This window comes from Pinus tabuliformis, chromosome 4_2 (assembly GCF_031772625.1).
Source record: "Pinus tabuliformis cultivar Carrire ecotype Pingquan chromosome 4_2, CPIR1, whole genome shotgun sequence".
NCBI lineage: Eukaryota > Viridiplantae > Streptophyta > Pinopsida > Pinales > Pinaceae > Pinus > Pinus tabuliformis.
In genome coordinates, this window is record NC_142304.1 from 260,348,679 (window position 1) to 260,366,146 (window position 17,468).

A 17,468-nucleotide genomic window follows, 5' to 3' on the forward strand; every position below is an offset into this window, starting at 1 on the left:
GGGCCCAGTTGTTGCGGAATAGGATCACTGTTTAGCTGTGAATAAGGGCTCAACAGACTGCGGATTAGGGCACCTTAGGACAGCGTATAAGGGCCTCTTTAACAGTGAATTAGGGCCACCCTTAACTGCAGATTAGAGCTCCCTCCTTGACTGCGTAGAGCCTTCTCTTTTGACTGTGCCTTGATCTCGTATAGAACAGCAGTTAGGGCATCTCCCTTTAGGTCAGCGTTTAGACTTCTTCTCTCCTCCATGACAGCATTAAGGTCTCTCTCAGAATGCGGATTAGGGCATGGCATATTCCCTTTGACTGCGTCTAGATGTTCCTCCTTTGACTGCGGCCAGACTGCTGCTAGGGCATCCTCCTTACTACGGCTAGGGCATCATGAGACTTAGGCCAGCGTATACTCTTAGGATCTCTCCTCCCACCAAAACCCAAAGACAAGTGGAGAGGAAGAGATCACAAGAAGAGTGTGTGCAAATGACTTGCAAGCCACCCCTTTTTATACTAAAACGTTGAGCACAAGTGGGGTTTATTTGGTTGCTGGCTGACCTTGACGAATTGTCTTATAACACAAATAAATTCATAACTCTATGAATACTTATCGGAATCGGATGATCTTTAGATCAATCCTACACCTCTCGATGAGAGGGATCCAAGAAAAATATCAGCTGCCATTAATAAGATGACCCACATGGAGTTTGGCCCTAGTTGCCAATTTTAACACTCCCTCTCGACTAGGGAGAACTCCATCCGCTGATCCATCTGTCCAACTATATTATCTCTGCCATCAATGCCCTGCACTGCTTTGCTATGTTCTGCTCTGCTGAACCATGAAGAAGAAGAATTGATCGAGAATGTCTCGTACCATTCTTTACTGACCCAAAGTCGGTTTCATACGAGAGTGTGTCATACCACTCTTACTGACCCGAAGTCAGTTTTATTGATCCCAGATCAATATCACAAGAGAGTGTCTCAAACCACTCATACTGATCCCAGATCAATGGAGGTCATCATAGCCTAGGGAGTACGGTAGATACAACGATGTGTCCATCAATAGTACTACTATGGTCCCTAACCCCATTTCCCTACTCATTGATCAGATGAAAGGTACTTCCCATGAGTCCCAGACTGCATGGGTAGGATGCCTCGACATGAGAACTAATCATCCTGTTCACAGGAGAACGAATCATCCTATCCCACAGTGGCCACGAGAGAACTAATCATCCCGGCCCACAAGAGAACTAATCATCTTGTTCCATAGTCGCCACGGGGTGTCATAGGGAAGGCTGAGCCCTTCACCCAGTACACAGTGCACCACAAGGGGAGGGTGAGTCGCCCTATGGTCGCGTGTTGCTCCAGTAAGTGCCCCAACCCCCCCAAAGCTCTCAAAGCTCAATGCATGCAATATGCAGGACCCTTATAAGAAGGTCTCTCGACAACTCCAAGTCGTTCGGGAAAGTAACCGATTTGACCTTTCCTTGGGGTTTTGACAAAGTGTCTGCGACCTGTACATCAGTGTCAATGCAATGGAGCCTCCTCGCTCATCGACTTAGCATATCCCAGATAAGGTATTATCTGATGTCTATCTACTGGAGCAATCATCGAATATGGATTCCTCAACAATCGAATCCCCCCTTGGTTGTCACAGAGAGTCACAGTGGTATTCATCATGTGTACAAACGGCTCACTAAAGAGCTTCCACAACTAGGCAGCTTCACACAAGATCATACTCGTAGCTATGTATTTGGTCTCGGCGGTGCTTATAGCAATCGACTTCTGCTTCCTGCTCATCCATGATATCGAAGCAGAATCCAAAGAGAACTAGCGCTCAGAAGTGATTTTCCTCCACACTGCCTGCCCAATCAACATTTGAATAATCATGCAACTTCACATTTCCGGCAGTGTATCTCAATCCATGAGAGATTGTGCCCCGAAAATATCTCAGAAGATTCTTGGTACCAATCCAGCGAGGCTCAACCATATATGAGCTCATCATGCTAACTGCAAAACATATGTCCGGACGGAAGTTCACCAAGAACATCAATGCAAATGAGTTTATGAAACTCAGAGGCATTTCCCAAAAATCTGGTCCAACATCATCACCATATAACTTTTGAAAGTTAATATCCTCAAGGTAGTCACGGGCTTGCAGTTTACCATTCCACATCCGGAATCCAACTCCCTCTTACTTCTACAAGTGAGAGGGTCAGCACATATCAGAAATAGATCATTCTTAGAAGGTGTTGGTATGAGAGGTCTATCATCCACAACCTTCAAACAATGGTTTGGATCAGCTTCACTCTTAGTGAATCTCAGCTTCATCTGACAGCTATCAATCCTCTCATACTATGCCCAGGGTGTTTTGCTTCAAGCCACAGAGGGCTTTCTTCCACCTATATACATGAGATTCTCGATCATGAATCTCAAACTCCTCGAGTTGTTCCAAACTTGTGGACCTGCTACATGAGGGGAATGGTCCCCTTGTAGGATTTTCCTTCAGTACATCTCAGACATGTACCTTCATGCTCTTCTTGAATTCAGGCATCCCTGTCACCATCTGACTCACATCGGGTAGGGCCCCATAAGTAGAACTCTGGTGTTATAGATGAGATATGTCAATTGACATGATCCCCAATGGACCATCATGCAACTTGATACAAATTGCCAACCCTAAACCCATGAGAAAAAAGCATCTTTTTAAAATTCCATTTTCAAACACGTACCTTTCCATCGATGAGTGCCACCCTGAAACCTTTGACTTCCATTATCGAAATGGACACCAAATTCTTCTTGCGATCAGGTACATAAAAGAGATTCTGTGAATGAATCGAATTACCCTCATTTAATTGAAGGGTAACACCCTTTCCGGGATAGGTGGCATCGGCTCCAAGTATAATCCCACGAATGTTTCCATCTCTACCAAATTAGAGAGAGGGCACCCTTCTATTCGATGAAGTGCCTTGAAGCACTACAATCAATAAGCCATATTCCCAAAGAATCTAAAGGAGAGGGCCAATACAAGATAACACTTCTTTATCTTATCAGAAACAACATTTGATTCTTCATACTTGGGGTTCCTTGCTTTCTCTGAAGAGTCGGTTGTTTTCTTGATGACTTGCATTACCTGTCATTCCTTTAATCATTGAGGAATGATTGTTATCATCATCAAGTGATGTGTCCCTGCCATTCGGACACTCCTTCGCATAATGGCAGAACAAGTCATCTATATTTCTTTCCACCCTTAGATCCAGAGTTTCCAATGAAGTGATCTTTAGGTAGGCCATCATAAGCTTCCGCTGCTCCATTCTAATAATGTTCTCTGCTTCGATTTCACCCTTGGTGAATTTGAAGAGGGATGAGAAATCCATTGATCCTTTTGTCCTTTCCCAACTATCTTTGGTGATTGCTCTTTCACTCTTGCTTGGGCATTGTCTTCACCTCAGCTCTGATACCATGTTAAATTTAGGTATTTTATTGGTAGTGCAATTTATTTCAATTTTCACAATTAATATCTTTTCCAGATTAGCAATCACATCAGCATTAAAGTAAACTACAAATAGAACATAAATATAAATCGCAGAAGACAAGCAAAGACAAGAGGACACAAGATGTGGCGCTAGCCAGGGACAAACCCCAATGTGGGGAAACCCTTTGTCAATTCTTCTTATATGATCTTCAATATTTCAACAGAGAGAGATAGTACATATACATCAAAAGTCAACATTTTGACTTATCAAAATAAGAGCAGAGATCTTCTCTAAGAAGATGTCACATGAGGTAGTTGATCTGAACTTAGGTGAAGGCAGACTGCTTCAACAGATCCTCTAAGGTGACTCCATCACCATACTGCACCTCACTGTGCTGCACCTCATCATCATGCTGCACCCGTCACTGTGTTGCACCCATTCACTGAGATGCAACCAGTCATGGTTGTACCCATCATGGTGCACTATGCTGCACCACTCACAGTTGTACCCATACATGATGTTGTACATACTACCTCCACTATGCTGCAATCATTACAGTTGTACCTATACATGCTGCTATACACACTACCTCCACTATGCTGCAATCATTACAGTTGTACCTATACATGTTGTTGTACATATTGTCATCATGTTGCTGCACTAACTGTCACCTACAGCCAACCAAAACAGCTTTTTCCCTTACCTTAAAACTGCCCACACAGACCTGCGTCCTCCTTTCTTCAAATTCGGCCTAGCTATAGCATTTAACAACCCTCCACGCAGTCACTAAGAAACCCTTGCTATGATGTTATGGCATATGGCCTAGCACATAGCAACTCTGAAGTAAATGTCCTCAAAACAGTTACATAAACATCATTAACGCAGCAACACTAAGGAGCAGACTTCAATGCTTTCCTTTACTGTATAACTATGGCTTATCAAACAGTCCTGAAGGCATGTCTATATCAGCTTCCTTTATCACACAGTCACCTACAGCAAACATGCAATTTCCTTGTTGCATTATAGGGCTACCTTTGTTGCTTCATTGACAGTGGATGAATGCTCCCTTGGGACTGTGGATAAGCGCTGCTTCAAGCAGCATATTAGGGCCTTCATTAACAGCATATTAAGGCTCCTTTTGGACTGCGTATAAGTATCTCTTGGACAGTGTATTAGGACCTTTCTTAACTGCGGATTAGGGCATTGATTTAGGGCCTATATTAGTTGTGTATAGAACCTCCTCTTAGCTGCGTATTAGGGCCCAGTTACTGTGGAATAGTATCACTATTTAGCTATAAATAAGGGCTCAACAAACTACGGATTAGGGCACCTTAGGACAATGTATAAGGGCCTCTTTAACAATGAATTAGGGCCACCCTTAACTGCAGATTAGAGCTCCCTCCTTGACTGCGTAGAGCCTTCTCTTTTCACTGTGCCTTCATCTCGTGTAGAACAGCAGTTAGGGAATCTCCCTTTAGGTCAGTGTTTAGACTTCTTCTCTCCTCCATGATAGCGTTAAGGTCTCTCTCAGAATGCGGATTAGGGCATGGCATATTCCCTTTGACTGCGTCTAGATGTTCCTCCTTTGACTGCAGCCAGACTGCTGCTAGGGCATCCTCCTTACTGCAGCTAGGGCATCACGAGACTTAGGCCAGCATATACTCTTAGGATCCTCCTCCCACCAAAACCCAAAGACAAGTGGAGAGGAAGAGATCACAAGAAGACTATGTGAAAATTACTTACAAGCCACCCCTTTTTATACTAGAACGTTGAGCACAAGTGGGGTTTATTTGGTTGCTGGCCGATCTTGACGAATTGTCTTATAACACAAATAAATTCATAACTCTATGAATACTTATTAGAATCGGATGATCTTTAGATCAATCCTACACCTCTCGATGAGAGGGATCCAAGAAAAATATCAACGGCCATTAATAAGATGACCCACATGGAGTTTGGCCCTAGTTGCCAATTTTAACAACCGGGAGCATCAGCGCAGAAGCATGGAGAGGGTTGACGCAGGGCCAACTAGAGGCCACGCAGAAGCAGCCAGAGGCCACACAGAGGCGGGCAGGAGTTACGCAGAGCCTGAGGAGGGCCAACGTTGGAGATGCAGAGGCTGACGCAGAGCCCCAAGAGGCTGACACTAGGCCAGAGAGGCTGACGCAGACCCTAGAGGCTGACGCTGGGAGATTTCGTGGGGCAGATTGGAGCTGAGAGCTGGATAGGGTGACGCAATCCCTATCAAGGTGACAGAGAGCAGCAAAAGTGTTGCAGTGTTGCTATGGGATCATTCCTCCGGTGATTTAGCCGAAATATCTGTCTTCGACTGAGAGATACTACTGCCGAGGGCATTCTCTGTTGGGTGAGCCATTTCTGGCACCCAGATTATATTCTGAAACTGCTTAATAATAAAACCCTCAGATAGTTGCACCGGTTTTCCTGCATTGGGTTTTTTCGGGGACATTAGTCCAAAAATAACGATGTCACTTGTGCTTGTTTCCTTCAGTTGATGATCTGTATGTGTTGAGACTGTACTTGTATTTATTTTCAGTATTTACATGGTAAATAACTTGTTAACTAATAGAACAAGTAGGAAGAAGTATATCAGATAGTACAGTGAGAATTTCTAACGGATAGACTTAGAAATTCCAACATTACCTTCCGTTTCACACCAGTCTAAGCAGCCTCAGGTGTGACTTATATTGCCACTTTGTTTAAAAGTCTCCTATTCAGCAAATATATTTCATATTCATCACTTCAGCCCAGTATTCATCTAGAACTAACTTATCTTGCAGCATTTTCTTCATGTTGTCTACAACTCTATATCACCTCTTTGCCTCGAAACTCCTTTTTTATAAAAATCAATGGACATGACAAATCGATCTCCATGATGGAACTGCAAAATACTTATTTTCCTACCACATCTTCCTCCAGCTTCGTGTTAAACTTCATTATAGCATTTAATGCATCTATCTCTGTCATGGGAAGAAGACTTACAATTTTTGCAAAAAATCATCAACAAGAAGCATAAAATATCATGCACCTGATCACAATGGTGATCTTGTTGAACCACAAACTTCTCCAATGCTTTGACTGCTCCTATACCAGTAGCTTCCTTAAGCTACTTTCCATCTGAGCACGTCTTACATCTCCCTTCCATTTTCTCCATATCAAGTACGCCATCATCTATCTCAAACCTACTTAGAAGAGAGAGAGATTAGGAAACACAAAAGCCAATATCGTCAATGCCAAAGAACACATATCACGACACTCAATTACTTTCCAATCTCCAGATGTCATAAAAATATTATTGTTCTAAAGAAAATATTTCGAGTTCCAAAAATAAATAAAAATTTGAAATCATAAACTTCAAAGGTTCAAACTATTTTTTTAATTTTAGAATTACATAGCCTTCAAATTTCCTACTTTTTTTGTCCTACATGCTTCCTAGTTTGTCCCTGTAGCAGAAATCACTCTTTCACAAGTAACAATTAGTCCCCGCGACAGCTCAAACAATCCTCTTAATCAATGCTCTTGAACTCCCCAATTGATGTTACATGCTCTCAACTAACAGACAACTCAATACTTCGCTAGAACTCATGAGGTGACTTCTCTGACCTATATTACTTCCTCACGATGTCATGGTATTGGTAATTCATGTAGAGAGCCTCACGTGGGCAACTATCCTCACGTCCGTTTACCTGATGTGTAACCCTTTACAAATATTTGATAAGATACAATCATTTTGCTCACAGTCATATTTTGTAGCTTTACCTTTTGCTCGAAGTTTAAAGTCCAATTTTATTTTCATTCACATCATTAATGTTTATGCTATAAACCAAGCATATCATACCATAGGTGTTACCACTTTTGTTCTATAAGTTAACTTGAATTTGTGTAGATCGAATTATCTACATAGATTTAGATGAGCACTCCATCAGCTTTTCTTTCATTCCTGAGATTGCATCTTTAAGATGTTTCCAAAGAAATGGTGTCATGTTCTCTCAAATATGCAAGGAATGTATAACTTACAAGACAGAAAACAAAGCCAGATACAACCGGGAAAACAGGGAAAACAAATCAGGGGCAAATTTTGATACAGATCAAAGTAAAACTTCCTACTGAGAACAGTAAAGATTATGCTGGTGAGTGGGTCACCAAACTCTATACTTTTAGTCAATGTTCTTTAGCAGTCTGAGAATGTAACACTGTATGGTTTGCAAGTTCTTGTCAGTAGCAAATGAGTATGGTCCTAACCTTTTGGACGGCTGATTAGTCTAGAGGTGCTCATTAATATCAGGATAGCTCTGTTTCCATTGCTAGTAAATATAACTATTTTTGGATTTAGAGAAAGAAGGCAAGAAACCTGCTCATCGTACTGATATAGCAAATAATACGGCACATCCCAATTTTCAAGCACAAACCTGTGGCCACAACATGTTGCCAGTAATGAAACTCGTGAATTGCTTCTTGGCAAGGCACCTTGAGATTCAAGCTCATTTATGATTCCTTGCACGATCTGCAAAATTAAAAGATGGCAATCTGCTTTATCAGTTAAAATATATACTCAAGAAAACTTATGGCTGTTTTATGCAGACAGCGACACTATATCTCCAAATAAATTACTTCAAGAGTTTTCAATAGACTAAATTAGAATAATCACCTATGAAACCCCTATAGTAGATTATGAAGTACATTGAGCAAAGGAATGTACATATTTTTGTCAAATTTAGTGTCATTTTGTGAATGGGATCTTGGTTTATTCGGTAAAGCCTCGTACCCCCACAAAGGCTTCAATCTCCCGGAGACACAATTCACCCCTCACACACCATCTCACTTGTGCAAGTGGGCTGTCTCAGGTGGTTAGGGCCAGGTGTAAGTCCTAGGCAAATTTAGCCGAATAGATGCCCCCACCCGTGACTTCTCAGCCAAAGGGGTCGTTCTGGAGTGTTGCAAGCATTGCATTGTCGTACTTTCAAAATGGGGGAGTACATGTTTGGCACAAAATGAAAATAGAAAGCCCCTTGTCGAAACTAAAAAAATCATGTGATTTTATCTTAAACAAAATTGCTTCAAAGGATCATGCGTAAAAAAATGGCCCCTACATTCAAATAGAATTCATTTTAATGGCTATTATGCTGTTGTTTCATGGTTGAGATGCCGATAATGACCCGGGTTCAAACCCCAGTGGGCATAGAGCCCTGGAAATTAAGTCGTTGGTCGAGTTTGATAGCGGTTTATGTGTAGCATTGTTTAAAAAAAAAATTAGTATAATTTAAACAGCACTGCAAAATGGCCCCTAGTAATGTTAATGAATCCAGAATTACCCCAACCTGAGATTTATGGTTTTAACTGCCTACCAATGGAGATCTACTTTATTACTGTAATGTATAAGGAGAAATCTTACTTTGCGGAAATCTCGAGACTGTGCTGAATCAAAAATAGGCCACACTCCAGCAAAATCCTACAGAAAAACGAAAACAAGATACATAATCCTTTTGTAATTAGCAACTCAATGTTAATGATTAAAAAAAATAAGGGTGAGCATCAAAAAATGCAATAAAAGATGATCTTCCAGGCTTTAACTCGGTTTCATATACGAAATTTTACGGAATCCGTTTCGACAATGATACAGCAAAGTGTTGCAAGATTTTTATAAATAACATTAGCTGACAGGTATAAATAAAGTACAGAATACAGCAGGCAAAAGAACAGGGGACCTTAATTCGCTCTGCTCATAAGAAATTAAGTAAAATTGGACCCTGAAGCTTGCATGAAACTTAAAGAATGCATCACAATAATGGTTACCTTAGCAGATTGAGAGGGTCCTCTGAGAGCACATAGCAGAAAATGAAGCAGAGTCTCCCCCAACCTTGGATTGGAATGCCTAAAGAGACCTGTTCGTGGAGCTCCATTGCTGTTGGGAACGAGTAGCGCAGCATCCAAACCCAGTAACAAACAATTTGTGTATAATGCTGCTTCCAATTCGACTTCTCTCTCCCGTTCCCTTTCTTTCTCTTTCTCCCGTTCCCTTTCCTTTTCCCTCGCACTGTTAACCACTGCTGGAGTCTCCATTCTCAAAATATTTTCTTCCGGTCGCTTCAGTCTCTTCTGCTCGCCTTCCCCTCCACAGCGATAGATTTAATTATCGAAGCGGCCTTCGTGTCCCTTGGCATTTTAAATAAATACAATGCACTTATTACTGTTAAACAAGTTCATATGTGTTTGTCTTTCGGTTAATCCAAGTGTAGGCAAGTAATGTAGTGTGTTTGAATGTCCAGTGGAGAAAGGGATAGCTAGGTAGTGGCATGGAAGTTGAGGGATACTGATTGTCCAACAGACATACAAGCTACACATAGCTTTCTACGAAAGACATGTATTTCTTAGGTCTGGTTTGCTTCACATGTTTGACAAAGCTTCAAATACTTGAGGTGACATAGGCATGACCACGGTCATAATGGTCCAAACTCGTAAGGGGACATTGGGCATTAAAAAAATTGACATGACATAGAATCTCCCTACATTGGTCCCCAAGTGGTAATTCATTGAAGGTTATGATGGTAAGACTCTTTTCAAAGATGTATTTTAGCCTTTGAATTGTAAAATTCAAAGGGTAAAACTCAAGAAGTCATTTTCATTTTGTTAAGAGGCCTATTGTTAAAGCAATGGGGCACATCATGATTCAAGATACCCATGATCATAGATACACTTTATAGGGGACCATGATAATATATATACTCTTTAACTAGGGAATTGCTTTTTAGAAATTATAGCATAAACAAAATTTTGAACGGATTTATTTCTTTTCGTCACGATGATGAAAGTTTGTTTATGAAATATAATAGATTATTAGTTTTGAGAATTAATTTGAATTGTTAAATCATTTCTTAATGTATGTTACGGTCAGAGGTTATGACACGTTATAAGTGTAAATCAAAATTATAAATGGTTACTAATAATGAAGTGGTTTTAGTTGAGATTTAAAGAAGAGGGATTTCACGAGATTTTTTTGATAAAATGAAAAGAGATATATAGTTTTGTTACATTATTTAGAAAATTGAATTATCGTATGAGACAACAAAGTTTATAGTGTAGGATTTAATTCTGTACAAAAATTACTCACATATAAATTTTAAAAAACAGAAAATAAATAATGGGAAAGCATAACATATAAAATAAATATACATAGAGATTTTCTCTTGGATTCCAAAATCGAGACTACCAGATTGATTTTTCATTATGTTCTTTTCAATGTTACAATACATATATGTGTGTGTGTGTGTGTCGAAGCATCCATAAACCCCAATTCATTAACCCTGTATTAGAACATAATTGTAGTTACCTTGACCGGATCTACAAAATACCATGGACCGAAAACCATCGTGCCCAAAACCATGTGCGAAATCCATGCACAAAACCATAGGTAGGTCCACCCATCTAATATAAGGTCCAAAAAAAAAATCTCGAGCCGCTGCCCTGGACCCCGTGAGGGGGGTGGTACATTGACCCCCCCGCAGTGCCTAGCGCAACGTACAAGGGGAGCTCCCCCCCCCCCCGGTAACCCCCCGCGCGTGGGTTAGTTGTGGAAAGAATATAACACAACCCAACATTCCAAGAGACTAAAACAAAAAGTTATGATTGCTAGAGTGAATGATCTAATGGAAAGGGACAAATCATAGTTTGAGTCCCCTTTTTGTTGCATCAAGGGCTCACTCCCTTGTTGACTCTATTCTCAACCATTTACCTCTTGCCCGGGTCATTTTCTCAACCAACCTTGTTGTACCTCTCATTAGATCCTTAGAAATATTAATTCCCAATGTCTAATATGCAAATTGACCTCTCCTTACTTTATTTGTATGCTATGCTGAGTGAGAGAGAACATATATTAATTTTTACATCCTCATTTCCATGTGCTTGGCATAACACTTTTTCTCGTGACTCCCTATATTGTTCTTATCCTCTGTTTTGCATCTCAATCAATGTATGTTGATTCTCAATTGCACTAAGACTTATTTTCTAGTGATTAGATGTTAAATTCAAGAGATTTTGCACTTTGATCTCTTATTCTCTAATAAAATTTTGTATGTGGTATTGTGGTTTTCTTTTGGTGTTTTTCAATATCTTCCCTTTTTGTAGTAGTTTTGTACACAATTTTTCGACACATTTAAATCTGTTTGACACCTTTCTTCTACTATAACTTACTGTTCAAGTCATTTTTGGCATCATTTATTCCATATTTTCTTCCTCCTTTAAATTTCATCTCAGCCTATTTTAACTGGAATATTGTCCTTGTCCATGACTACCATTTTTTTGTCAATACAAAATCAATGTTCTTAATGCCCCCAATTATACTGGGTATAGTTTTATTTCAACTAGGAGTATCTCGCAGGGGGTGGTGTTTTATACTCTTAAACAACAAAATATTATGGGTTTTTGCACTTGCTCATTATGGTTCCATTTTGTTTCTAGATAAATTGGGTCCCCATACTTCACATCCATAAAGGACAATTGGGTTATGAGCATTTGATAAGAAGGAGTGCAGCTTTTGTCAATCCCAAACCTATGTTCTCATGCATCTATTTACAATAAGGAGAATTATTTCTACCCTCCTTGTTGTGTTTTCCTCATGTATATGTCCCACCTTAACCTCTCATTAAAAGCTGTGAATATTTATAGTTTTAGGGTATCCCTACTAGTTTGCCTTTAAAGCTTATTTGTGATTGTTTATTTTTATAGCAAGAATATGATTATCTTAGTTTTGTCTACAAGTTTGGTGGGTTAGCCCTAGTGGTTAAGAGTTGTGAATAGCAGGTAGAAGATCTGAAGATCAAGTCCCTTGGCTAGTTATCTCTGCATATGCGAGCCTAACTCAATATTCCTATTAAGTCAATGTACAATAATGTATGAAATCACTTTACATTGGGTACCATCTTTGGAATGAGAGAAGTGCTCAAAATTTTCCAAAGAGCGGAAAAACTTGATTTTGTCTATACTCACATTCATCATAACCTCTATATAGAAAATTATTCTAAAACTTATAATTAATCATACAACTTATGTAACATCCAAATTATTAACATCTTAATTTATCGTATAAGTCATGTGTAAAGATACATATAAATTCACCTAAAAATTATAAAAATGATAATCTAAATTAACTAAACTATATATCATACCCATACAAACTTACCCAATTACCAACTCCTCTTATTTATTTATTTATATAAATATATATATATATATATATATAATCTCTACTATCCTACACACCCTTCTCAATATTTATTTATTCTCCTAACTTCTCTCCGTACATGCCAAAACATTCTTCATGTTTACTTATCAAAAACAAATAAAGCAAAGAAATTATGGAAAGGTGAAAAATCACTTAATAGATTGATGCCTAAAAGGCAATCCCTAAGGTTCTCAATATTTATTTGTTCTCCTCACTTTTCTACGTACATGCCAAAACATTCTTCATGTTTACTTATCAAAAACAAATAAAGCAAAGAATTTATGGACAGGTGAAAAATCACTTAATAGATTGATGCCTAAAAGGCAATCCATGAGCAACCTTATCTATTAAGTGATGAATTACGAACGTGTTTCTACATCGAGCTTTTGTTGCTTCCCTGATCGGAGAGCTTCCCTGATCGGAGAACTTTTGAAGTAATATAATAAAATTAGAAATATATTTGCCATCCTACCACATAATAATGATGGTTGGACAATTGTCCAGAAGGGAAATTTTGTTTTTTATGCATAGCCGTAGTGTGGTTATATTTATATTTTTAATATATATATATATTTATTTCCAATTTTGTTTTGGTTTTTTAAAATATATATTTTAATTGATTTTGTTTAAAAATAACAGGATGAATTTATTTATGTATTCAAAAACATAATTTAAGTAATGCAAATTTACAATCTCACTTAAAATTATCGTCATATTTAAGCCAAAAAAATGTAGAATAATTATATTTTTTTCTTTAAATTATATTCTATATTATTTTTTGTTTTAAATTATGTGTCAGATAAATATATTATGAATAACACTCATATATATAGTAATTTAGTAATTGTAAATGGAAAGTGATCTATTTTTTTTCAGGAACAGGAAAGTGATCTATATGATATTAGATGCACTAAAAGCGTTATCAATTTATAAGTTAGTTTTTTTATATAACTTTTTAAGTTAATGTGAGAGTATCTTATGTCACTTTAATACTAATTATACAAATGATTTTAATGTTATATATTGTATAGCTCTTTAATTTATGGTTGTTATTTATATAATGTTCACAATAATTAAAATTGTATTATTAGACCCCGATGGGGGTGGATGATCAGAGGGAACAACGTACGGTTCGCAGTGGGTAAAGTAATGGAGAGTGATGCATGCTTCAACTTGGCAGGGTTGCTATGACAAGTGGCTCAGAATTGGTCGAACCATCGAGAAGGGGAACACTTATTTAAAACATCGAATAATCTACAGTTGCATACGTTTTGGGTCTCTTGGTATGGCCAATTGGGAAAGAGGCTTTACGAATGTTGAGTCTGCACGGGACCACCTTTGCATGCTCATTGGTTTTGGAAGCATTGTTTTGGTTGATGATGGCAGTTGGTATATTTAATCTAACTCATTGCTTGCTCGAGTGTATTTCAGGGTGGTGTGAAATCCAGGGGAGGGGTTTCGCGGATGCTTGAAAGGCCCTCTTGAATCGTGGGTTGGAGCTCCTACTGCGCAACTTCATTTTGTGGAGCCCAACTCCTAGGGAGACTTTTGAATCCTTGGTGTCGTAGTGGTAAGTTGGGTATTTGTTGCTTGTTTCAATTATCATTTTGCTTTGTTGTTGGGATGTGGTTGGTGTGCTTGGCTCAGTTCTTGTTATGGGGTCATAAGTTTCTGGTGCAAAGCATCGACTTGGGGCATTTGAGGAACAAAATTGGTGGGTACTTATGTCTCGGTTTTTCCGCAATCACATCCTTTCTCGACATTGGTATCAATTGGACTCTGTGGAAGGGTTGGTGCTGACATCGGTGCGTTAGACATGCCAAGAGACATTGGACCCTCTATGTGGCTCAATTTTATTTGGAGGTGTGGAGTAGGGAGACCTAGGGGAGTGGTCCATTTCACCATAATTCAAAGACCCATATGTGATGCTTGAGAGATTTTGTGTTTGTGTTGTGTCAGCGAGGCCGAGCCGGGTGGGGAGTTGGACATCGAAGCTAACTAGGCGAGCAAGCTAGGAGGGCGGGAGCGGTGAATGTGGATGCGCCCAATGGTGTGGAAACGGAGGGGGAAGTGGCCCAGGTTATGGCCTAGTCACTGGGCCGAGTGGAGCAATGGCCTACTCTAGACTCTATCATGGAGTAGTGTAGGTTTTAACCCTGTACAAAAATTACCTGCATACGAATTCTAAAACACATAAAATAAACAATGCGAGAGCATAACACATATACACAGAGATTTTCCCCTGGATCCCAAAATCGGGACTTACAGCTTGCTTTTTCATTATTTTCCTTTCAATGTTACAATACATATTTATACATGCCGAAGCATCCAATACCACGGACCGAAAACCCATCGCGTCCAAAACCATGTGCGAAAATCATGCACAAAACCATAGGTAGGTCCGCCCAACCTAACATAGGGTCCAAGACCAAAATTTTGCACCCCTCAAACCCCCTGTGACTCCCCTCGCTACGCAATCGGCGCAACGAAGGGGGGGGCTCCGCCCCCCTTCTAACCTCCTGGTTAACTACGTGGGCTAGTCGTGGAAAGAATATAACACAACCCAACATCCTCCCACTTGTTGTTTTCTTTCCATAGGGGGCCACAAGAGAGCTTAGTCATTTAACCAGCCCTGCAACGCCCATTGTTTCTCTACACCAAGAGAACTTCTCAGAGCTCACAAATTTTGTCAATGCATCTGTAGTATTCTTCAAAGTGTCCACCTTTACCAGCAACACCTTTTTGTCTTCTATCATATCCCTCACAAAGTGATACTGAACACCAATGTGCTTTGTCTTTGAATGATATGCAGGGTTCTTTACCAAGAAAATTGCACTTTGGTTGTCACAGTCTATCCTTATCGCTCCCTGTACTAACCCCATACTTGAACACAATCTCTGCAACCAAACTGCTTCCTTGCTTGCATGAGTGGTTACCATGTATTCTGCCTCTGTAGTTGATAGTGCCACTACAGATTGTTTCTTACTCATCCAACTGACTACACCTCCAAATAGGTTAAACACATACCCACTTTTAGATCTTCTCTGATCCAGATCTCCAGCCTAGTCTGCATCAATAAAGCCACGAATATCCAACACTTTGTCCAATCCTGGTCTTCCTTGGTAGCACAAATCATAATCACTAGTGCCACGCAAATACGTGAAAACCCGCTTCACTGTTGTCCAGTGCTCCTTCCCTGGTTTTGACATAAACCTGCTTAATACGCCCACTGCATGTGCAATGTCTGGTCTAGTACAGACCATTGCATACAGCAGGCTACCGACTGCACTTGCATATGGAACACGGGACATGTCCTCTTCCTCTTCTTGTGTCTTGGGACATTGTTCAGCAGATAACTTTACACCTACAGGAATAGGAGCCTTCACCGGTTTACTAACCTGCATATTAAATCTCTGCAATATTGTCTCGATATACTTCCTCTGGTTTAACCAGAGCTTCCTCTTTGCCCAATCTATTTTAATTTCCATGCCCAAAATATAGTTTGCAGCACCAAGATCTTTCATGTCGAATTTGGAGGACAGTTGGGTCTTCAAATCCTGGATAATTTCTTTGTCATTTCCAACCAGCAACATATCATCCACATACAAGACCAAATAAATAACATAGTCACCAATTAATTTAAAATACACACAGTGATCTGCTTTGCTTCTGGTGAAGCCAAGTCCCCGTATAAATGTATCAAATTTCTGATACCACATCCTTGGTGATTGTTTTAACCCATATAGAGACTTCTTTAACTTGCATGCCAGTTCTTTCTTACCCTTCAATGCAAAGCCTTCAGGTTGCTTCATGTAGATTTCCTCTTCCAAATCCCCATGGAGAAATGTAGTCTTCACATCCATCTATTCTACCTCAAAATCAAAAGCAGCAGCAACATATAAAAGTAATCTAATAGAAGTTACCTTGGCAACAGGAAAAAAAATATCACCAAAATCAATTCCCGGCACCCAGGAATAACCTTTTGCTACCAACCGAGCTTTGTATTTCTCCACCTTTCCTTCTGCATTTGTCTTCTTCTTGAACACCCATTTGCTGCCAATGGGTTTTCTTCCAGCCAACAACTCCACCAGATCCCAAGCCTCATTTTTGTGCAAAGATGTCATTTCATCAACCATGGCATCTTTCCAGAGTTTTCCATCCTCTGAATCTATTGCTTCCTTCATAGTTTGGAATCATCATTAGTAATAGATAAATCAAAATTTGAACAGAAAGTAGATGGACTATACCTTTCTGACTGCCTTCTTTCTAAAATTGATCTTCTCACACCCGAAGTTTGTGGCTCTTCATCTTCTGATTCCTCCTCTGCTGTAGAGTCAGATTCTTCCTCCTTTAGCTCAAACTCTATCTTCTCAGGTTATTTTGGTTGGACTTCATGTTTAATAACACCTTTCACATATCTAAACACCACATCTCGGTTGTACACAACCTTCCTTGTTACTAGTTTCCAAATCTTATAACCCTTTAAACCATCCTTAACCTAATAAAGATGCACTTTTCATATTTACTATCCAACTTGGTTTGTTTCTCCTTTGGAACATGTACATATGCATCACATCCAAATACCCTCAGATGTGAAAGAGAGGGTTTCTTACCAGTTCATACCTATTGTGGAGTTTTATCCTCCAACGCTGATGAAGGTGATCCGTTGACCAGGTAACATGCTGTCTCCACCGCCTCTGCCCAGAATTCCTGTCCTAACCCGGCACCACTGAGCATGCTTCTTACCCTTTCCATCAACGTCTTG

General features: G+C 39.6%; 1 protein-coding gene across 1 annotated transcript in view; it reads right to left on the reverse strand.

The window, feature by feature from the left end:
* Positions 1–9,786, reverse strand: part of LOC149168978 (AUGMIN subunit 6-like) — a 308,104-nt gene extending 298,318 nt beyond the window's left edge. Inside the window, exons 1-3 of the mRNA XM_089428499.1 lie at positions 9,280–9,786; positions 8,879–8,935; positions 7,896–7,990 (exon numbers count right to left, since the gene is read on the reverse strand). Of these exons, the coding sequence (XP_089284625.1) occupies positions 7,896–7,990; positions 8,879–8,935; positions 9,280–9,546 (419 nt within the window). The 5' untranslated portion in view covers positions 9,547–9,786. The remainder of the gene's footprint in view (positions 1–7,895; positions 7,991–8,878; positions 8,936–9,279) is intronic.
* Between the last annotated feature and the right edge of the window lie 7,682 nt (positions 9,787–17,468).